We start from the raw sequence: 24444 nt of genomic DNA on the forward strand, positions 1-24444 counted from the left end.
CTCTCTGCCACATACAAAGGCCAGAGTAAAACATTGTAATATTCCGTTTTTTGCCACTTTTTGTACTTTGTAGATAGATCAGCTATGCCACCCAAGAAGAAGAAAGGGGACATACGAAGCTTTTTCATAAAGCAGAGTGTAAGTAGGCAAAATAACTAGCCACACAAATAAACTAGCAGTAGTAGTGACTGACCAGGCTTTCAAATGTAGATTCTACTGTGGAAAATAGTATTGATTGGTGATAGTATGTGTTACCATGTTGTTACAGTTAAACCTAGCAGCAGCAATCTTTCAACTAAGGTTAAGAGTATATGATACGTGTGTATTTTATTAATTTGTTCATTATTTAATTACATATAGAAAACTCATTCCAGGGGCAGGGGGAGGGGGAGGGGGAGGGGGAGGGGGATGTCCCCACCGAAGCTGAGGCCAAACCTACGCCCTTGGTGAAAACTGGTATCCAGTGTAATCAGGGTGCGATTTGTGAAAAAAACAGAGGGGGGGATGTTTTGAAACATTTTTATTCATAAAAATAAATCATGAGAACAAGAACTTCATTCACTGCATTTGCTGCTCTGGACCCTTTTCATTGTTCCCAGCTAGCTAACAAGAGTTTTCGTGCTGAAAAATTACATACTATTACAAATATTTGTACTTGGTGACATTCTGAAAAGCCGTACATGGATCAAAGCTAATGGACAGGATCAGATAAATCAGAGTTTAGATTCTCTGCCCGAGCCCGAATTTGACCCGACCCGACCCGGGCCCTTGATCCAGCACTTGTGTTACAAAATGCAACACGTCACGTGTCATGCTCCTCCACTCGCACGCATCACACCGGCCCGGGATAATAATCTTTAAAAATATTTATTTTGTTTAAAAAATATTCTATATTCTAAAACCTTGTTGAATTAAATTAGAGTTGTAGCCTACTAGGGCTACTCCTCCTAGGCCATCCAAAGTTCATCCAAAGTTCATTTTCTGTGCAATGTTGTTTTCGTCAACGATGACGATAACGAAATGATTTCGTTGACGCACCTTTTTTTTATGACGATAACGCGACGATGACTAGCTAAAAATGGCTCTAAGGTGACTAAAACATGACGAGACATTTTCGAGTTTTCGTTGACGAGACGAGACGGAACGAAAATGATTATAAGTCTGACGTTCACAATGCATGTCATTTCTGCCTAATTTGCGTGAAATCTGTCTGTTTTGAGCTAAAAAAAAAAAAAGTATCAGCAATGCTGCAGCTTCCTATCCTTGTTTTGGGTACGCCCACCACCCGGCTGCCTATGCCGCGCACCAGATTCCACACAACAACAACACACCTGCGGCTGCGGCTATAGTCACGAGTCGCCACACATCTTCGATATGAGGCGCCGGACTGGACAAAAGCGAAACGAACTGCGCGAGCGAGCGACAGTGCGCGAGAGAGACCGAAAGTGCGCGTGAGAGACCGAGTGTGTCTGCGCGCGAGAGAGACCGAAAGTGCGCGCGAGAGACCGAGTGTGTCTGCGCGCGAGAGAGACCGAGTGTACGCGAGAGAGACCGAGTGTGTCCGAGCATTAGTTTAGTGGGCTAATTGGTACAAAGTAATATATAATTATTATATAACTTAGATAGCATAAATGATTATTTAACTAATTATATAATAAAGCCACAATTGCCAAAGTAAGAATGTTTTTATTCCTGGCTTTTTTTTAGTAAAACAGTGATTCCACTGTTACCACTTTATCTGTGTGTAATGTTGTAGTAGCTCAAAGTTTTTTGCTGTTTAAACTGTAAACCATTCCTTTATTACTGTGATTACTGGTGAAAATAGCCAATGTGCTGAAATTTTAGAAGAGCATCAATTCATGGAAAAAATATAACTTGAAATATGGGGATAAAAGGTTTCTGCCCGATGCGACAATGAAGTACAGCTTGGCAGCACTGCATCTCCATCAATGAGAAAGTCTAGTTTATTATGCAAATGTTTTAAGGTTAACTGTTGTTTTATGAATTGCAACACTTGCTACAGTACAACCTGTCAAACCTAAGCCCATTTCCAATACTTTTTAACCTAAATTAATTTGTTAAAGACTACTTTTTTTTTTTTTACAAAAATTGACTAAAACTTGACTAAAACCTTTTTGCGTTTTCGTCGACTAAAACTTGACTAAAACTATCAAGTTTATAAGTGACTAAAATGTGACTAAAACTAAAAAGCATTTTCGTCCAAAAGACTAAGACTAAAACTAAAAGGGCTGCCAAAAACAACACTGTTTCTGTGTTCATCATTTTTCACGTTTTATTTTTATTTTATTTTATTTATTTTTTACGTTTCTTCTTTCAGATCCATTTGCGATCCATTTCATTCTGAATAAACAAACAAGGCAGTTTACATGATTTGTCCTTGTTGCATTATTCATTATGATAATAATTAATAAATGCACGCACAATATCCGTGAACTTGATAAATGTTGCAGATATGTTTTACTATGCACAAACAAATGCCTTTCAACTTATGTGTGCAAAATTCAGAAGCAGTAAATGAATGTGCAGCAATTTGTACAAATAGAGTGTCTGTATAGGCCTACTATATGTGTTGTAGCCATTAAATAAGCTCATTTAGTTTCATATTTGTTAAAATATTATTGTTATTTTTTTCCATCTATGTTGATTTATGAAAAGTGAACAGCAGCACGAGTAAGATAGGATGTGCAGTATATATCGGGAGACTTGGAGTGGGTTAGACATGATTTTGACTATTTCATTAAGTTTTGTTTTGTAGAAAGCCTTTCTTTAAAGTGAATTTCGTTCTGTATAAATTGTATCTTAATTTTAATACATTTTTCATCAACGAATTGCGTGTATTTAATAAATAAGAAGCAAATATAGCAGACAAAGGCTATAATCAGAGGCGCCGCCGCGGTTACTTGCACTGCATGATAACTTGAGCGGATCTCATCATAAATTAACCGAAACTAAGTGTATGCCTCAAAGAGAATATTAAGAAATATATCTAAAGAACGCTTGAAATGTCTTTAAACGAAACAATTCAAAACGAAAAGAAATAGGCAACACTCTGATGTAATCCATGCATTTCTCCATATATGCGCATTCACTACGGAAATGGCGATCGTCAACTTCATCTTTGCTTCATCTCAACTTCCCTGGCGCCACCCCTGGGTTTAAATTGGGCTCGGGCTCATAACATACAGTTAATGTGTCGGGCCGGGCCGACAAAGTCAATTCGCCTCATTCGGGCTTCGCGTCTACCGCGCCGCGCGACACGCATCGCGCCGCAGGACCTCTAGACGCGCGTAAACGCGTCTTTACATTGACTTAACATTGAAATCACTCACGCCAGACACTCAAGAGTGAGTGAGTAATCAAAAAACCTTTGCTTAGCCTCAGTTGAGTAAAACACCGTATGTGCAAGTTCAGCACTAACTCTGCTTGTCATCATAGAAACAGATAATCAGATTGTGATGTTTATTCCCGCTTCAGTAATATGCTGCATATGCAGCGTAAAAAAAGACCTGCAACCGTCTCGCAAGTGTTGATAGGCTATTACTCGTGAGGTGTAACCAATCATATAGCGCCGTGGGCGGGACATTGAGCAAGTCTGCAGAGTGGTGGTTACAGAGAGGCTGCGGAGCCAGTCAAAGTAGCGCATTTTAAAATAAAAAGGATTTTAATCAAACCACGGATCCGTGATAAGTTTTGTGATCCGCCTCGCCACTAGTGTAGTAGCACTGATCACTTTGAGGGGGGGATAAATTTATCCCCACCGGGGATAAAAATAATTAAGCAGAGGCAGGGATACATTGACCAGAAAGGGGGAAATCCCACGCATCCCCCCCGGCAAATCGCACCCTGAGTGTAATGAAATCGCTTGGTCAAATTGTATGGATTTGGAATGTATTGGCCTGAATCTTATTCTATCACCACAAATGTCCTTTGTATTAATTGTAATTTACAGTCCTCCCTCTTCAAATAGTAGTTTTTATGAAAATTTGAAACAATTACTAAAACATAAACTAGATGACTTCAGAAGTGCGGTTCATCATATTAAATGGGGTGATGTATTGATAGGAAAAGATCAGGAGGAAGACAGACTAATATTCTCCAAAGTATTAGAGCACACTATTAAAGATTTTAGTCAAAAAGTTAGTCAAAAATAAAAAAACATACTGTCCCATGGATAAATTCAGCTATTTTAAAACTGATGAAAGAACGGGATCTTGCTTTAAAAACGAATAAATCAAAGTTAAGCCATGATAGCCAACATTTTGTTATGTTAAGGAACAAGGTGGTAAAGACACTCAGAAAAGCTAAGGCATAATCTGGAACTAGCTGAATAAATGAAAAGGAGACTAAAAAGAAAGATAGGACATCACTTGAATTGATAGGAAATGGGAAGCTGACTAATAATCCAGCTGAAGTGGCCGAAGCACTTAATCATTATTTTATTGATTCTGTCGTCACAACTTCACAAAAACAAAGTTTTTTCCCCTGAGTACACAGAAGTTTGTCTAGCTAATACAGTGGAACAAGCCTTTACTTTAAAGGCAGTCACTGAATTATACATTTTAAGAGCAATTACATCTCTTAATCCATCCAGAGCAAAAATATATATTTGGTTTGGATGTGGTAATGCAATATACTTAGTATATTATCTTAGTAATATGCCTAGTATATAAAAGTATACGAAGTGTACTGTAAGTGTAAGAGTAGTAAACTTTAAGTACACAACTAGGTTTCTCATTTGTAATGCATCTGTTCTACAAGTGAACTTATGAGTATACTAGTAGTTTACTATTTTAATCCAAGTAGTACATTTTTTAGTTTATGAAAGTAAACACTGAAGTGTGCTCTCAGTAAACTACTAGTTTAGTAGTTTATACTGCAAGTATACTTGTAAGCAGGGCCTGAAATTAACACCCGACCACGCGCCAAATGCGGGTGAATTTTGCAATTGGCGGGTAAAACTGTCAATCTACCTGCCACATTGGCGGGTAGCCAATGAGAATTGAGTGATTCATTAGTTGTTGGTTTTTTAATTTATTTTTGAAGTCCGCGACGTAAAATACGATGTTTTGGATGTGCGAGTAACAGTATTAAACTGTTGGTGAGATGGGATGAGATGAGATAAAGCAAAGCTGACGTTGGTTATGGTACAATGACAGTTACACAGATGTGTGTGCGTGTGTATGTTGAGTTGGGAACCAGTGAGAAAATGTCCGGTACCCGGTAACTTTACCAGTAATATTAATATTAATTTAGTTCTGCTTAACGGTTCAATTGACTTTGATTAATATGCGCGAGTGAGAGAGCGCAAGACACCGCTCGACCAGTTGTTTGAAGACGTGAGAGTGCGCGCGCGTGGCCGGGGCTCTCTCTGCTCGTTATCGCCCTGTCAGGCGCAGCAGTCATTCTATTCTACATCACTTACCGATCAAATAAGGCTTTGGCGGGACAAAAATCGAGACGGCTTTGGCGGGACAAAAATCTTCGGCCGCCCAAAAAATGTAAATGCAGGAAAACTCCTGACAATGCTCGTAAGCGTTTGCTGCGCTGTTTCTTACCTTGCTTTACGTTGACTTTACTAGTTCCAGCTTCATCGTCACCGCTTTTTTTATACTTTTTTTTTATATTTGTTTAGAAAACCTCTATTTTCTTCTTCTCTTTTCTTTCCTCTTCTGAGCGGTGCTGACCGGGCATTTTGAGTGGACTGAACTTCAAATTAAATGACAACATCAAATTTTGATCAGTGGCCAAACCATTTTTGTCTTGGGTGTGGGGGGCCCCAGTTCTGGTGGGGGTGGGGACATGTCAAAAAGTGGTGGGGACATGTCAAGGAGACCAGACCTCATGAAGATGCAGCAGCAGTGGAGGAAGAGGAGTGCATCAGCTCCTTTTTTCAGTCAGTATATATGAATATGACATATGACTATGTCTGTGACACAGCAAATCAATGAATAAAAAGATGCAGCACTTATATGTGTATTCTTACAAGTTAAAGAACAATGTTTGTGTGATTTCTATTTTTCACCTTTATAAGGCAAAAAAAAAAAAAAACTGGCTGGTAAAAAGTTACTGTGGCAGGTGGATTTTTAAATCCACCTGCCACAGTGGCTGGTGGTCAAAAAAGTTAACTTCAGGCCCTGCTTGTAAGTTTTCTTTAAGTGAACATAACATCATACTTATAGTTTACTATTTATATATTATTTTTGCACTTGCCTTATACTACTATGTTCAAATGTAGATATTATTTTTTATACTTGAAAAATACCTTTAACTTTAATTTTAAAAACATTTTATTAGCTTCATGCATTCCTTTTTTTAATCAAAATCTGAATGTCGGTAAGTTTCATAAAGAAAGGCAACATTTTTAACAAAAAAGATCTCCCGATTACCCACCCCGGGCCTGATCGGTTTTCTTAATGGGTTTTTGGGTAAATTACTGAAATAAGGTCTGTGGTGAACACAAGCTCAAGATACTTTCACGTTTTATTCTACGACATAAAATACATCAGTAATTAGTCTTCTTTCTCCCCCGTGAGAGTGTGGTTCTTTCTCCCCCGTGAGAGTGTGGTTCTTTCTCCCCCGTGAGAGGTTGGGTTTCTTCCCGTGAGATACTGTGGATTGTCGGTGGGCTGTTTGTATTGAGGCTGGGCTGTGAAGCGGGCGAAGATTGAAGTGAGAAGTGGAAAGAAGAAAGTGAAGTATTTGTCAACGGAAACCCAAGGGATTATCGTCGACAGTGGGAAAGACGCAAAGTGATGAGTATTTGATCCGTTGTTTATATGCACTGACACTGAAGTGGTGTGGAGAGTCTGGAAAGTGTGTGGCACGAGTGAAGTATTACACCGAGTGAATTAATGATCTGTCTCCAACCTTTGTTCTTCCTGCACTGAATATGACGATTACTACATCTGTTTGACTGTCTCTGAGAGAAGTGGAGCCCTTGTGAGAGACGAGAGTCGATCTGGTGGGAGAAAGACCGGTGGGTGAGTGCTGGCCCGAATACACGGTGTGCGAGTGGAATGCAGTGCCTGAAGTGACAATTCACATGGTTTGTGTGATGGAGTGAGGTTTATCGTGTGGAGAAGTATTAATAGTCTGCTGTGCACTCTCCTCTATAGTCTTTCACCCGCTGTTTCTGAACAGGGTTTGTCACATCAAGCGTCCAACTTACTATTCGAGACAGCCCCGCTCTGTTAATGCTGCCGATCTATTAATTCTTGTTACATTGTTGCAGCGTACAGCTGAACTGGAGCGTCTTGCTTAAAGCATCCTTCTCGTTTGGTGGTTTCCACAAGTGTCCTCTTCGTCTGGTGGTCTCCATATGCCCCATTGAAAGTCGCTGTCCTGTTCGGGAAAGGTATTTGAATGAACGTTGATACGCTGTTGAACAGTTAAACCCTGCTACCTGGTTACAGTGCACAGCCGAAGTGGAGTGTCCCGCTCAAGTGTCCTCTTCGTCTGGTGGCCTCCACATGTCCCATTGAAAGTCGCTGTCCTGTCCTGTTCGGAAAAGGAAAAGGTATTTGAATGAACGTTGATACGCTGTTGAACAGTTAAACCCTGCTACCTGGTTACAGTGCACAGCCGAAGTGGAGTGTCCCGCTCAAGTGTCCTCTTCGTCTGGTGGTCTCCACATGTCCCATTGAAAGTCGCTGTCCTGTTCGGAAAAGGAAAAGGTATTTGAATGAACGTTTGATACACTGTTGAACAGTTAAACCCTGCTACCTGGCTACAGTGCACAGCCGAAGTGGAGTGTCCCGCTCAAGTGTCCTCTTCGTCTGGTGGTCTCCACATGTCCCATTGAAAGTCGCTGTCCTGTTCGGAAAAGGTATTTGAATGAACATTTGATACGCTGTTGAACAGTTAAATCCTGTTACCTGGTTACAGTGCACAGCCGAAGAGTGTCCCGCTCAAGTGTCCTCTTCGTCTGGTGGTCTCTACATGTCCCATTGAAGGCTTGTCCTGTTCAGAAAGAGAGAGAAGGTATTGTAATTGAAACGTTCCATATGCTGTTGGGAAGTTGAATCCTGTTACCTGGTTACAGTGTACAGTTAAGTGGAGTGTCTCCCTCGAAGTGTCCTCTCCGTCTGGTGGTTCCCACCTGTCTCCACTGGAAGCCTCCGCCCTGTACAGAAGGAGAGAAGGTATCATTGTCGAGTGTCGCATCTTGTTGAACCATTGAACCTTGTTGTATCGTTGCAGGGCACAGCCAAAGTGAAGTGTCCTTTTGCCGGGTGGTCCTCCACGCCCGTGTTGCAAAATGTTGCTATTGTTCAGAAGGAAAGAGAGTAACTACGGCATGTGTCTCGATTAAAGTGTTGTTCGGCTGTTCAGGGTCTCCTCCTGGCCCGGCCCGTTCGCCGCCTGCGTCCCTGTGACCCGTCTGAGTCGAGGACCCCCGTCCTCTGGATACTTACCTCTGGGCAGTCTCCGGCATTCGTTCCATCCTCACTGCGAATACCTACCTGGTTCCAGTCCGAATGGGGTCCGTGTAGCCAAGACTTCCTTGAGAGCCTTGTAAAGAGTACTTACCCAGTGGCCTACCTGAGTGGTGTGCGTCCTCCTCCGATTCCTCTCCGACAAGCCGCAGGGTGTCCACGAACGTCCATCCCGCTCCGGTCCAGGGGCCCATCGAATTGCTTCTGGCGAAAGAAGAGATTTTAATTAGGACTTTTCGAATTTACCTGCTTTTAATTGAATAAAGAAATTGTTATTCCTATCCTCTGTTTTGTCTGGTTCCTTGACACGCTCCTCGAGGCGGTGCCCGGTCCCCAGGGGTGGGTGCAGTCTGGCTTGGCCCACCCCGACCTGTGACAACTACATTATGTAACTCTAATCTACTACTGTATTTTCAGTTGCCAGTTAAGGAGTTATATAGACTTCATCTTATTAAAAAATTTGGGGGGAAAATGCAGTAAAAATAGCACTATTTTATTTATTAATAAAAGATGAATTTTATTAATAAAAATTTACTGAAAGAATGAATGAGGTGTTTAAACACCACTTCCTCTTTAAAAAAAGGGGAGGAGACTGATAGAAACTCTGGGTTTACCGAAGAAAATCTGCTCCTGACCAAGTTAGGTTCACAGAGTAAGTTACCATGGTAACTGACTCTGAGTATAAGTTACCTCTCTTTCAGAAACGGGCTTGACTTACTCTGCTTTCTCAGGTTTAACATACCTCCCATTCTGAAACAGAAAACCCAGAGATTCCCTCATTTCAGGGTTAACCACTTAACCACCTTTCTGAAACAGGCCCCTGGGCTGCGTTCCAGTCCAAAATTGTCATGCCCTTCACTCGCAAACTTCCCTCCGTCTCGTTCACTCGGATGTACGTCATTGCGAGTGCTCACTACTGGCGGAAACTGCAATGGGCTGAATTGGAACGTCCTAAGCCCTTGATCACTTGGAATCAGCTGTAGAGTTTATTTATTATTTACTTTTTTTTTCCCTTTAAGAATTTGTTTAATGCAGCATCCAAATGTTTATAGGTGTGTTTGGGTTGTTTTAAATTAAAAATATATATTATTAATATATCATAGAGTTGTCTGTTGTGGTGGTGATTAGATGAGATCAAGCGGGAAGGAAGTCGACCGGAAGTTGAAGCCGGCCGCGTGCCACCATCTTGTAGCAGAACTTCACCTGCTGTTAGCATCCCATTGACTCCCATTCATTTTGGCGTCACTTTGACAGCGAATAACTTTACATCTGAGGCGTTTAAAGACTCCATTTGTCCATTATTTATTTCTAAAGAAACACGACAATGTATAAAATGCTCCATTACCTTGTAGCTTACGTTATGGCCACGTAAAAACAGTTTTTGTAAAAGTAGGCTAACGATTGCGTCATAACCACGCGACTCTCTGTCGCACAGTAGAGAGATTACCGTATTGACGGGAGGAGAAGCTCGCGGGCAATCGGGGAGATGTGGAGGCAAAATGACAAAACAATTAATCAGAATACCTAGCAAAAGTTTCTCCTGCTCCTAGCTCATGGATACCTCCTACTCACGCTCTCCGTCTCTGCAAGATTCGGAAGGGAATGATTCAGATTTCTCATGCCACAGCCACTAGAAGACAGACGGGTTGCTCACGTCACATCTACGTCGTCAAGCTCTGTTTGAGTCTGCGCGTCAGGAACGGAAGTCCTAAAAAATCGCTGAAAACGGGCTTCACTTGCCTCAATTGAGTTCCAATGAGATGACTCTGTCCATTTCTTATACTGTCTATGGATGAGATATGTGGTGACGTCACAATCGTACTGCATTGTGGGACATATAGGTGCCTGAAGTGTACATTTGAAGCAGACTCGCTCCCTCGGTCAAAATCGAGGGAACGAGGGTCTGTCCATATAAACTTCCCTCGTCCACTTCACGAAGTGGAACGCACTTAAAAATGGCGGCAGGGATTCCCCCAAGGGGAAGTGCTTAGGGAAGTTCGCAAGTGCATGTCTAAAAGTGGACTGGAACGCAGCACAGGTATGGTCGGCATGGTGGCAAAATCTTGAAAAGTTTATGTTCCTGTTTTCTGTCAGCTGCTGGTTTATTAGCAAAAATAATTGGTAACCACATGGAGGCGCTACAAGACTGTTTTACACTCCATCTTTGACTCCAGTGATGATGATGTCGCAATTATAGGCCTATCACACTAATGGCTTTAGCAAAAACCATAAAATCTGATTTGCTTCAGTGAGGGTGAGTCACATTTGACTCATATTTTCATAATATACTTACATTTGACTCACATTTTATATTAAAATATCAGTGAACAATTTACTAATGATAAAATTATGTTAGTAGGCCTATATCATAGGATAGGCCTATGCTTTTTGTTTTGTAGATTACTCTGTTTATTTAATTACCTGAAACGCTTAGTTGAAGTTTGTTGAACCACATTGCCAGCATTCCAGTTCTGAACTCTTTGTCAGGCAGGTCTGTCTTGTGTGTTGGGAAAATAATATCTGAACACATTGCTCAACTTGCAAATCTTGATTTCATAATGGCCAATCCTCATTAGAAAACAGAAGTCATGAGCCTTCAACCTATATATAGGTGTCATTTACAGAAATGTTTAGAAACCTGAATATTCTCAAAGAAAATGTTCCCTATAAGGAATATGTTCTTTGTTGAGATAAGATGAGGGAAGATGCCCCCTTAAAGGGATAGTTCACCCAAAAATGAAAAATCTGTGATATACTCACCCTCGAGTTCCAAACCTGTATAAGTTTCTTTCTTCTGCTGAACACAAAAAAATATATTCTGAAGAATATCGGTCAATGGGGGCCTGTCAATTGTTTGGTTTGCCCATAGGCTACCTAAATTCATAAATGTTTGGAACAGTGTGAGGGTGAGTAAATTTAGAGAGAGTTTTTTATTTTTGTGTGAACCATCCCTTTAAGAACAAAATGCATTTACTTTTATATATGTCGTTTTTTACGGTTTCATTTCTATAAAATACTAAATCAACTATTCTATTTTATCTGGCCTAATAACAGACAAAGCAGAATCCCAATAAAAGAGATTCATCTGAATAGTAATTTTTGTGACTTATATACAGGCCTATGAACATATTTATTTGCCTATATATTAATTGAAGATGTCATTATTAACACCATGAATTCAAATTGAATGGTTTTGCTCAATTAGCATACATGGTTCACTTCAATGCATAGCAAAGGTGTCTGAAATGTATATATGGAATTACTGAATAATAACCCCATGAACTATATTATGTATTAAATTAAATAATACCACCATCACCAACATGACAATCTGGGCCTTCTGTCCTCATTCTAAGGCCCCATCTTAACCCAATGGTCTAAACTAAAGGCATCTTTACACAGCTGGGTTAAGGCTGCTCTGTGCCTGCTCAAAATTATGTGTAAAGAAGCAATGCAGCATAAAAACTAGACTAAATTATACCTGCTCTGACCCACATCAGCCCCTATAACAATATACAGTAAAAATTGTTGTGCAGATGCATTAATGCCACCTCTGAGCAGCATTAAACAGCCTGTATAAAGACATCGAAGCGCTGCTGTGCCACCTTTGGAGCATAAATGTGACATAATTTAGCCTACCTTTTCACTTCAAAATAAAAATATTTAATCCACAAATTGAAAAAATGAACGTGTCTACAAATTTCATTAACAAACAGACACAAAAAAACTCAAAACTGTTTTGACTGACTAGGCTAAATCTCAAAAAAATGAAGAAGAGCATGGCAATTGATTCATTGAGATGAGATTTTGTGCCATCTATTGTTAGAAGATAAAATTACAACTGAGGGGCATCTTTACCCAATTCTAACCTATAGGCTATAATATGCTCAGTTCCTCAGTTATCACGACCACAGCAACTGCTAAATACGTTTTGTTTCTTTTAATACACAGTATTATCACTAATTATGACAATTAATTATTTTGTAGCCCAACTTTGTGCTCTTAATCTGCTTTGTCTGGTAAGTAAACACCTTTAGTAGGCTATTTAATACACAGCTCTGTCTGTGTGACAAGGGAAACTGACTGCTTTTGCGTTCTGGCCCTAGGGCTTTGAAACAGACAGCATAAAGTGAGTGTCATAGAGTGAGAGAGAAGCCAGACGGACCGCGCAAGCAGAAGTGAGGGCGAGTGTATAAACATGGGAAAGACAAAGAGGCACACAGTTGAGGAGAGAGAGAGACGAGTGAGCGCTGAGAATGAGACAGAGGCATGAGTAAAGCGCATGTGAGTGGGCGGAGCTTCTCACACAGACGCGGTGGAAGCATGTGAATGAGGAATGAGGCGGCCTGTGTCATATGCAGTGACGACATAATACCCATCTAAATCCCGCCCCCTTCCTGCCAGCTCTCTCTTTTACAGAAGTGCTGAATCAGTCAAGAGCTGGATTAGTCTGGCTTGGAGTTTCCTGGCTAGACCACACAAGGTACATTACATATTTAAGGCACACATAAGCACTTCACAACGAAGTCATAAAGAATATAATTTAGACCAGAATGTACTATTGAATGAAATCAGAATAGACAGTTCTTGTTTTGTTTTTTATTGGAATATTGCAGTATTTATCATAAATGATTTATCTGTAGGCTACATATAATTATTTTTTTTAATTATCAGCTTAAATTAAACTAACAGCTGCTTGAGTTATTACCAGGTCAAGAATTTATGATCATATAACACCAATTTTATCATCTCTACACTATCTAAAGTTCTGTATTGATTACAAAGTATTGCTACTGACCCATAAGGTTTAGGTCCGGTGTGTTTAATAGATCTTCTATTGCCCTACAATCCATCATGCTCTTTAAGGTTACAAAACTCTGGACTATTGGTTGTTGGCTACCTATATCTAAGTCCACTAAAGGAAGGAGAGCGTTTATGCATTTGGCTCCTAAACTCTGGAATAGCCTTCCTGATAATGTTCGGGGCTCAAACTCACTCGGGTTTAAATCTAAATTAAAGACACCTCTTTAGCCAAGCATTCACATAATGCATCTCATAACCTTGTACTCCAGTTATATCAGATAAAATGCACAAGATTATCTTTGCTTAATTTTATGAACAGCAGCTACACTAATTATTTTCCATTTGCTTTTCTGTTTTACCTTGGGATGTCCATCTTATGAAGAGTGTGAAGTCACCTGTGTGAAGAGATGACTCCAACTCCTGCAAGGACTTCAGATGACCAACTCTGAATCAACATGCACCAATGCTACATTTTCTATGTATTGTAACCATTTTGTTCACAACTTGTAGAATTACTTCAATGAGCTCCTTGTTTCTGCCTTAAATTAATACATTGTTAGCTAGCTGCATGATTTGTATATGTATATTTCTGAAATACTTTACTTACACGCAGTCACCTCTGATAACAGATCATTCTAAATTGTAATGTAATGTAGTCACATATGTTTTCTGTAAAGCTGCTTTGAAATGATATGTATTGTGAAAAGCACTATGCAAACGAATGTGAATTGAATTGAATTTCATGTGCCCTTGTAATCTTTACTCAAAAGGACTTCCCCTCCCTCTTGCAGCAACATCTCTTTTCTTCTCTGACGACTGTCTCTACTGGCGTGAGGACGGGGCAACCTGTCACTCACATGTGATCGCAGCAATAGCAAACCACAATGATTCAATGAATTCTTAATGGACTAAGTACCGCCCTATGTTTCTTGTTTGAAAAGCCATGTCACTTGGATACATAACAATAGGGAAGAAAAGACTATGACAACTTCCATTTCATGCTTCCTTTCATATGATGTAGGAAGAGTGTTGACTCCTTGTGTATTCATGAGTCAAACAGGTTCTCGTATCTGTCACTATCCCCTTTCGCATGTAATCTGACTGACTGACTGACTGAACTTCCTGCATGAGGAACACAAGCAGCTTTGTGAGCCACACCCAGACACACAAGTTAGAGGGGGGTTTTACATTGTACTGTTAACTGATTAGCATCTTCCTGATTACGCCTCAAGGAACAAAAGTACACACGAAACGCAGCACGAGAACGTTCCGGTGAAGTTGAGAACGTGTAAGTTTGGAGTTTCCTGTGAACTGAGAATTGTGTCGGATTGGAGTGTTTGCTCGTGCGTGGTATTGTTAGGTTGAGAGGCAGGGCTGGAAGCTAAAATTCAGACCAGCCCACCAGTTCCCCCTAGAATGTTTTTACTGGAATTAGGGCCTTAAATTTGGGTAAATAAATTAATTGATAAAATAGAACAGGAACAAATAATGATAGATATTATTGAATTTACTGCGAATGCAGTTAACAAACTTAATATTGCATTTTTGTCACATAAAAATGCATTTGACAAAGCACTGAATTTGAGCTAGAATGCCGTAAAGTAAATTTGCTGCTTTTAAATTCTGTCATAATGTTGTTCCAAACCTAAATGACTTTCTCTCCTTTGTGAAACACAGAAGATATTTTGACTTCTATTGTATGGACAAAAAAAAACAAAAAAAAAAACAGACTAAAATAAATGTAAAAAATGATATTATTTTATGTTCCACAGAAAGAAAGTCATTCATGTTTGGAATGACATTAGTAGGCCTAAATGATGGCATTTTGGGGTGAACTATCCCTTTAAAGCAATAACATTAGTAAAAAGACATCTCTCTTTCATCAGGATGTCATTGAATTAACATTTTACTTTAATTCAAATACATTAGAACTATTAAAAAGTGTATAAAACATATTTAAAGAGAAAAAAGCTTAATCTTTAATTCATGGGATCCAGGTTTTAAAGCTGTTTTGTTAAATGAACCTTTAATTGCCCTAATGAAATTTACCATAGTTCTTGCATAGAATCCAGAGTTTAACTGTAGTGCTCCAATTTAAAAAACAGTGCAGGGAGGCCACTCTCTTGCTTCTGCCTGTCAATACATGATTGGCCAGTCCTTGGCAAAAACAAACAAACAAACAAACACTGTATTGGCCCCAAAATGTGTCAGGCCACCAGGAAAATGCCTGGTATGCCAGATTACCAGTCCAGCCCTGTTGAGAGGGTTTTTGTGAGATCATACCGCCCTAGTTCAGTGCATCTGTCATAATCTGGTTAGGCTTTGTTGACAGGCCATTCTCACTGTACACAGTAAAAAATGTAATAAACTAATTGAAACTGAAAACTAAAGTTTGCAACCTTCAAATTCTCATTACACTTTTTATCACTAATTACTGATGGATAAATTCAATGTGAAACTCGGGGAAACAAAATTAAGCAGAAATGACAAATTATTGTGACAAGTTAACACATTTGTTTTTAAACTTGAAACAAAACAAAAATCTGCCAATGTGACAAGAAAAAAATCTAAATTCAAAATGTTCTTACCACACTTGCAGACATTTTTTCATATTTTAAGCATGACTTAATTTTGATGATTCATCAGAAAACAAGACTATCATATGACATTTGTGCTGCTCAAGTAAATGTTTCTTGATTTAAGAATGTTTGAACTGGAATTTTAGTTTATACTTTATATTTGCACTGGAAAAAAAGGCAAAAATACAGAGTAAGAAAATTACTTTTTACAGTCAACATTTTTGCAGATCATATTAGCCATCAATATCCCTTACATTCCTATTCATTTGTAACATCCCATTTAAGTCTAATGTGTGTGTGTATAATATATATATATATATAAAAAGTTATGGCATGCGTTTAATACACGCCTTACTGTGCAAGCTGAAACCTCAGTGTCTGTTGCCACCAAGTCTTGCTGCATGTCTTTTGCAGTCACTCAAGGGTTTTTGTGAACCTGCCTTCTCAGAAATCTGGTTGCAGTCATTGATTGATTCCTTTTCTGCCCCTTCCAGATAGTGTAACCACTGTTCCTTTAACTTTGAACTTGCGAACTATGCTTCCAATTGTGTCTCTAGGAACATTTAGTGCCTTCGCTATCTTTTTGTATCCTGTTCCTTGCTTGTGAAGGGCAATGATATCTTCTCTTAACTTTTTGGACCATTCTTTTGCCTTAGCCATATTTCTAATATGCAGTCAAACGTGACACTCAACAAACCTAGCCAGATCAGATATTTCACGTGTTCTAGCTCAAGCACACCTGGTCCAACTAATGAAGCCCTTGATTAGTTGCTTCAGGTGTGTTGAGACAACACCTTTTTGCAGATTTGTGGTGTGTTGAATAATTTTGAAACTGCAGAAATCATTAAAAGTTGCATTTTCAGTTAAATTTGGGGAAACCTTTGTTGTGTTGAATGACTTGTGTTTGATTTGCTCATTGCAAACAGCTGAAAGTCTGTAAATTTAGCCAATAAACCTGATTTGCAATGCAATTTGTTGAATAATTTCGATTGCAACTATATATATATATTACATTTGATTGAATAATGGTCAATGTATTCCAATTTTCTTCCCTTCTCCACTCTTTTGTCCTCTCTCTTACATTTTTTCCAAACCCTTCTTTTTTCATGTAATGACCACAATGGCCATTTTCATTTCATTCCTTCCAGCACAAGCTTCATAATTGGTTTTCATACGAAACACTTTCTTTAAGCTCCTCTGCCTCATGGTCATGAGCCTTGCCCTCTTCTCCTCAGCCAAACTCATGACTGTGAAGCCAATTTACATCCTCTGACTTGACCAAGGATTAACGTGAGAAGAACATGTGTGAATAGTTCTCCCCTGCTGAACTATTCCTACATCCTGCTTTTAATTAAGCCGCATTTATTTTTGCCCGTGATACACATTTCTAAGCCACACTGTTTTTCTAATCATCTCACTTTCCAGTTCGACTTTGCCTTAATATACACTCAGAATAACTCTTTGTACCCTCGGTGTACCCCTCCCCCTGACGCCCGTCTACACACAGTGGCGTAGTCATCTGCCCTTAACATCTGTCACCACCCGTCACTGTGAAGTCATCCACCCAGACCGGCTTAACGCTCAGCCCCCTCTGTACAAATACTGAGAGCGGGCCACAGACGCTGACTAGTCAGAGTCTGACAAGAACACAAACTGATTAGACTGTGTCAGACAATGATACAAAAACATTTTCTTTCAAGGGACAGATATGTACTTTGAAAACAAGAAAGGAAAAGTATATCCTGCGTTTTTTTGAATGAGGCTGACACTTAGGGTCCACACCACCTGTTGTCATTCCTTAAAAGTGACACACACCTCTCCAGCTGTTACTGGGTCAGGCAGGGATTGTCAAATCTGCTTTGGGTGAGAGTACAGAAGTGCTAAAGGTTGTCAGGACAGCTGTTGTCAAAACAGGATGTCTTTGTGTCAGCAGCCGGGACAGGTGTGCAAAACAAACGACATCTGAAAAACCATACAGGTGTCAAGGAATCCACAGTTTGGGCCCTCTGCTTTCAAATAAGCAGCATTTTATTCAGTGTAAAATAATGCCTAAAAATGACTCAATTGAGTCAATGGTGTTGAGGAATTTTCCTCAAAATGCAACAAATGAACAGAACAGCTTGACTGTATATTTTCTCTCTGTATATTTTTATTTACAATACTTTTTTTAATGCCAGGTAAAAGGATTAAATGCAATACATAAATATGAACATAGTAATGTTTTTTTTCATACAAATTTGCATATAACTAAAGGCTGAAATTCAACATACTCTCAACAGTTACATCTTTTTTTTAAGGAAACCTCACTCCCTAAAGAAGAAAAGACGTTTATATACACAACATATGCACTCGGACTCGCTTACATTAAGATATGCAGACACACAAAAATGACAGGTGCATTGTGGGTGCATTTCAAAACCAACAAAAAGAACAATGTTTCACAGACTCGGGTCTGACTTTATGCGTATACTATTGCGGTGTTGCAAATGCACTAAGGAGGGTCAGCTCATCTCGTTTTGACAACAGGAAGAAGGGCTTGTGCGCAAAATTCCCCCCGCGCGCACAAATACGCTCACACGGAAACCGACTGCACCACCTCACAGTCTTATTAAAAAGTCTACGTAATGTTCACACAAAATTGACAAAATTAAAACTCCCAGACCACTGAAACTCTAAAGCGCAGTTGTGACAGATTGGAGGATTATTGGTTCTAGAATGTGGGAACAGAGTTGCCTACAACAGATGAATCTCAATCTTTCATTCTAAAACAAAGAAAAGGTATGATGTCACAGTAGCAAGTTCACATTCTAAAATAATGCAAAAAAAAATGGCCTTGACGACTGGGCGGCCCCACATTCCAAGTGATTTCGTTAGAATGACAAACTGCAGTTTAACAGACCAACACATGCAGCACACACCATCAGGTAGAGCTTTGACACATCTCTTGAAAATCCAGCGTCTTTCATAAGACAAAAGGCTAAACAACACTAGTTACTCAGAAACTACACGGCCACGTTTTGGCACAGAGTATCTGCCACTCCCATTGCATGAGGACGGGAACAAGCAAAAAAAAACAAAAAAAAAACAGCTAAAATTTCCTAAAAGGTGTCCTATGCTTTAGGGGAAAAAAAGAATTTGCAATAATAACTAGCATAAAACACCACAGAGAGGGAAGAAAAAAAAAAAAAAAAAAAACGGAAAGAAATGAATACCTATTAGAAAACCAAAATCTGTCAGATCGTTCATGCACGAGCCTCAGACGGTACAGTTCTCTCGTTTTCTTCTTGAGGTGATCGAAAAACACAAGTCCGTTTTTCAAGTCGTCCATTTTATCCACCAGTGTTTTTGAAGAAAGAGGGAAAAGCTTATATTCTCTGGATCTTATCGGCAACTACAACTGGATTCTCCTTACGGATCTTAGCAGCGGCTTCCGCCTTGTAATCGTACGTGCAGTTGTGCTTGTCAGAGTACCGGTGAATTCCACAGAACAGATTACCACATCGACAGTCAAAACCTGTAAAACAAGAGAAAACATAAGACCTCCGTTCATAGATACGTATGGCTGTCAAACTAATAACAGAATGACCAATCCATGAGCCTCACCTGTTAGGCCGACTCTCTTACGGCAGGTAAAGCATCTATTTTTCTTAGGTTTGATGGAGTCTGGGATCTTGTCCTCGTCGCTTCCCTGAGTCACAGCGATAGGGGAGTAGGAGGAGGTGGGCTGTGTTATAACTGTGGGAAGAATAGAGACAAGAAGGATTGTTAAATAAAACAGTTGCAATGTGGCATGGGTGGATTCTGGAAGCAGTTTGTGGGGTTTAAAGGAAAATGAGTATGGTCACAATTTTATAGGAATGTTCCTTAAAATAAGCTCTGCCACAAACCCCAAAGTCCCAATTTCTGTCAGAATGAAGTTATTAACACTGCATGAACTCGCATTAAAACTGGAGCAGACCCAAAGATGGCTCTGTTTGTTCTTGGGTCTGGGCTGACAATAAGAGTACATATCTAAACAACGGGTGTCTATGATGCCAAAATACTTCTGAAGACATGTTAGCAATTAAATTTATAGCAGCGAAGTTCATTTTAATAAAAAGAGGAACTGACAAAAGAGAGCTTACTACCACAAACTTCGCTTCAGTACTTCCTTTGAGACTGTCATTGTAAACAGAGTCTTATGAATAAACACACCTTGCAACACCTGAATGGTTGCAGGAATGGTGATAAGTGATAAAACCAATAAAAGTAATCTTGCTCACTGCTGTAGCAGCAAAAATTTGAAAAAAACGTTTTGGTCTATCAACATTCGTCAGACTTTTTTTTTTTAATCCCAATATAGACATTATAAATTCCCCCTGGTGCACAATTTGTTTAAACATTATTTTAAGGGTTGTGATCAGGGCTAAAGCATTAACTTTTTTTGCTCTCCAGCCACTATGGCTAGTGGTTTTAAAAAGTTTAAGTTTAAATTCAAGCCCTGTAACAGCACCAATATTCATCCGGCGCAAAAGAAACGTGTGAGTGAGGGGAGGCGGGTTTGTGCATCAACTGTCGGAGAGATGAGAGAGTGAGAAAGCACAGCGTGTATCGTGTATCTATTCTGCAGAAAATTAGTATTGGGAGAGTTTAAGATATTTCAGTATTGATATGTATCAATTTTTTTTTTTTTTGACAAAACTACATTGCACTTTATTATTCAGATGCCCTTTTAAAAGACTACAATTGAAAAATGTATACATTATATGAAGAGTTCAGATGCAAAAGCCTCTAAGTCCCATCTGAAATTTTCTTCTAGAATGGTCATTTTTATCAAGCTCATATATTTAAGTTCAGTAATTTCATTTAAATGATAATTAATAGGTAATTTGCATTGCCATTTTAGTGAAATAACTGAACTTAAATATACGAGCTTGATAAAAATGATCATTCTAGAAGAAAATTTCAGATGGGACTTAGAGGCTTTTGCATCTGAACTCTTCATATATAAAATTGAAATCCACCTGCATTCTGGAGGTGTTAATGTCAAGCCCTGGTTGTGATATGAATCAAATGTTTAGCATAATTATTTACATTTACCAATTTTAATACATTTAACATTTCATTCTGCTTTCTAAATACTGGTGAGAAATCATGAGATCAAACACAATTTTTTTCCAATGACAACACCACCTTTTAACAGTATGAATCTACATATAGTTTTGTGGAAGAAAAAAAAGATCAAATCTCAGATTAAACTTTATAAAAAGCTAATATTTTCTAGAGTATATTTTAACAGTTTGCAACAATGACAATGTACTTTTTTAAAATAATATTTTAGAAACAATTATTTAATTCAGTTGTCTTTGCAAGAACTCACTTAATATTTTTTATATTAAGTATAAATACTTTATATTTCAGAAAGTGAGTCCATTTTGTCGACATGACAAAGTTTGAAACACCCTGTGTTAGACTAAACAAGGAGCTTTGTATGTCTACTTCATTTTAAGTGCAATTACCTGGTTCAATAGCCTCAGTTTTAGGAGACAGGGCCTTTTCCTCTCTAGAAATACTCATTTCTGTCATCTGTTGTGTCACAGGTAAGGAGGTTGAAGGAATACTGCTGCAAAAAAACAAAAAAACAGTGGGGTTTCAACACCTGGCTTTTCTTGAAACACATGAGATCATTGTAATGTCAAGCAGCTGAACATAAAATGCATCCTTTCTCAATCTGAGGTTTAACAACAAACACACATGTGAAGTACTCACTCTCTCATGGTATCTGTTCTGGGTGCAGGTGAGGCCTCTGCTTTGTTTATGCTGGCTTCTAGTCTCTGTATAGCACAGGCCTCTGCTGAGGGGCTGCCAGCTGGTCCAAAAGAACACAAAGACACAAATCACAAACAGTGCACAGGTGCAGCTGTGCTACAGTATACAAAAGGCCTGTGACACAAAGCAGTGCTGCCTAGTTCAAAACAAGTGCAGCTTCTTACAGTTTCTCTGGGAAGGCCCAACACAGAGCTAGAGACCTCAAGAAAAATATTAAGCTCTAAAACAACTCAGCTATCACTGGGTGCAGGTGGGTCTGAAATGTCTTACAAGCAGTAATATGGCAGTCTGTTATTGCTGTAACAACTTTAATGTCATCGTCTCCAAGAGGTGCAATGAATGAGAGCCCTTATACCATAGTATAACCAAGTTGTTTGTGTGGTCTGTAACCATAGAGAGAGCTTTTCCAGGAGGTTAGACAAACAGGTTAATGTTTCAGTGCGACTTACCCAGGGGGCTCATGGGACTACGATCACTGCTTTGCTGTCTATTCAGGTGCTCCTTATAGCACACCGAGCACATGCCATTGGTCCTGGGGTTGCCATAGAAACCACAGCCTGTGGTACACAATATAGGCACAGGACTCTGGTTTGTCTCTTGGGCCATTGCTAATATATCACAAAAGAAAAAAGAGACAGAACAGGAATGTCTTGTTAATAATGACTGCATTGTGGTTGGCTTACATGCACATGCAATGAGTAGAGGAGATTATTGTTTTCGAGGTCCAACCCAGCTAAAAACTAGCTATTAAACCGTTTTAACCTACATGGACTGGGTCCCCATCATGGATGTTGCCATGTTCAGGTCACAAATATGCATTATGATAAGAACCATAGTGTGTGTATGTATAATACAGTGAATAAACAAGTAAAGATTACTTCAAAAAACAATATTAACATACCCAAATAAAATATGCTGTAAAGAAAGAAATATTTTTTCTCCCAAAAAGCAAATTACATACTTTTATTAGTAGTAGTAACAACTGGTCATGTTACCTCAACATGGCGGCACCCATGAGGGGGCCCCACTCCATGTAGAACAAAATAACTTTTCTAGAAAACGATCCTTATCTCATGTAAATGTACGTCATTTTAATGACATTTAACAAAAATACAACTAATTTCTTTGTGTAAAAAATAATTGGCACAAAAGTCACCTTGTGTACCTTTAAAGCAGAAGGGTTTAAACTTCTCTAGAGTCTCTAGGCGTGAATACACTGGCCCATAATTAAAAGGCATTGTTTTATCTCAGCCAAAAATAAAGACACAAGCTCCTCAACCACCCTCCTCAGGACAGAGTAATTACAGTGAAGTCAACCGTCTGACCGGACTAATACAGAGTTCAGCTGCATCTATTTCTAGCCACATCCAAACTGAAAGTCGGTATCCCAAAATAAAGTACGTAAAACAGCACGATACAAGCTCTCCCACCAAACCATGACTAAACAAACGAGTGGGTGTTAAGCGTGATATGCAATTTCAGGAGGCCGTAAAGGTAAGACATCTAAGACTCCAATAATATTTTTAAGCAAATGAAAAACACAAATGTTGTTAGGACAGTGTTCACGTGATCAACCATGGAAGTCAAGGCACCGACACCACACCACTGATAACCGCTCAAGAACACTCGTGCTAGTCAATGCTGGCGTGTTAACAACTTTAAACCTTCACTAACCGAGAATTACAGGTAATCTAACCGTCTAGATGACGGGACAGCCGTGTCCGTGAAGGCTGCGTCTCAAAACCCAGCGAGCTGACTATCTAGACAGCATAATGGGGTGCATCATAAGCGCGTGGCTACCTAGGTAGGCAGCGTACTTCTGTGGAATCTCACAGACAAACTAAACTGGGTGGATTGAAGAGGACTGAAAAAACTAGACAGGCAGGTAAAAGCCCAAAATAGCAAGACATCAAATATCATGACACATCCAAACGCAACCATCGCGACTATGAAGCAGCACTGGCTTTGTTTAATCTTCCTTCTTTGTCCCTTTGCTCCAGGATTTCCTCCCCAGACTGCCCTTTGAACAAGCCCGAAACAAAAAGCTAACTGGTTTAGCCAGCTGTTTGTCTGAGTTACTTACTAGTATCATAGAGCAGGAAAACGCGAAAAACTAAACGAGATTTCCTTGGATTTATAAGGGCACGGTCGAACAATAAACAACCCACCGCACAATGAAGATAATCCGTTGGATTGTGCGTCTGTTTCAAAAACCACAGTTGAAATTCTGAATTAATCAAAGATTTAAGAACCGACAGTCGCAATTCGACTTCTAGATCAATGAACAAGATGGAAAGAAGTTGGCGATTGTCCGTGTCTTGTGTTTTATGTAGAGGCGAGTCACGTTCTGGGGCTTGTGATGTTCATGAAGGTGCTGCTGACAACTTGGGACACTTTGTTATTTTAGGGATCCACCCGTAGAACAAAAAAAGCTCAATACCTCGAGCAACCCTAGCGTTTATAGATCCGAGCGAGCGGTTTAACTCGCTGTGCTACACGTTCTGAATCGGTAATCGTTAATCGCTCCCTTTTTCGGGGTCAGCCTCAGCCAGTCTTTCCGTGATCACAGCGACAAACCTCAGATTATCACCTAAAATAAAATTCAAAAAAACGATGCGGTGCTTACCTTGGTGGATTTTAAAATCTAATCGGTCGATGAACCTCGGTTAAAAAACAGGGACTCTTCGAAAATGAGTTTGTCTTCCTCCCGAGGCTTTGTGTCGGTGATGTAAATAAGTCAATTCCTCTCTTGTCCTCTCCCAAGCTCTCTCTTCTTTCACTCTGTTTGTTTCCTTCTT

At 39.5% G+C, this 24444-nt stretch overlaps 1 protein-coding gene and 2 long non-coding RNA genes across 3 annotated transcripts; 1 reads left to right on the forward strand and 2 right to left on the reverse strand.

Annotated features, from left to right (window-relative positions):
- Positions 1-505: 505 nt before the first annotated feature.
- LOC309499523 lies at positions 506-3866 on the reverse strand. The gene is made up of 2 exons (XR_014206283.1): positions 1542-3866; positions 506-1469 (listed from the first exon to the last, which is right to left on the reverse strand). It is a non-coding gene; the product is annotated as an uncharacterized lncRNA (long non-coding RNA).
- Positions 3867-11414: 7548 nt separating this feature from the next.
- On the forward strand, positions 11415-18338 carry LOC309498791. The gene is made up of 2 exons (XR_014206039.1): positions 11415-12939; positions 13642-18338. It is a non-coding gene; the product is annotated as an uncharacterized lncRNA (long non-coding RNA).
- zfand5a (zinc finger, AN1-type domain 5a) lies at positions 17968-24427 on the reverse strand. The gene is made up of 6 exons (XM_082169696.1): positions 24273-24427; positions 22096-22254; positions 21587-21686; positions 21337-21440; positions 19442-19573; positions 17968-19352 (listed from the first exon to the last, which is right to left on the reverse strand). The coding sequence occupies exons 2-6, from the start codon at positions 22250-22252 to the stop codon at positions 19204-19206; spliced, it is 642 nt and encodes a 213-aa protein (XP_082025822.1). The 5' UTR covers positions 22253-22254; positions 24273-24427; the 3' UTR covers positions 17968-19203.
- Positions 24428-24444: the final 17 nt, after the last annotated feature.

Source organism: Leuciscus leuciscus (genome assembly GCF_965113295.1).
Source record: "Leuciscus leuciscus genome assembly, chromosome: 5".
Classification (NCBI taxonomy): domain Eukaryota; kingdom Metazoa; phylum Chordata; class Actinopteri; order Cypriniformes; family Leuciscidae; genus Leuciscus; species Leuciscus leuciscus.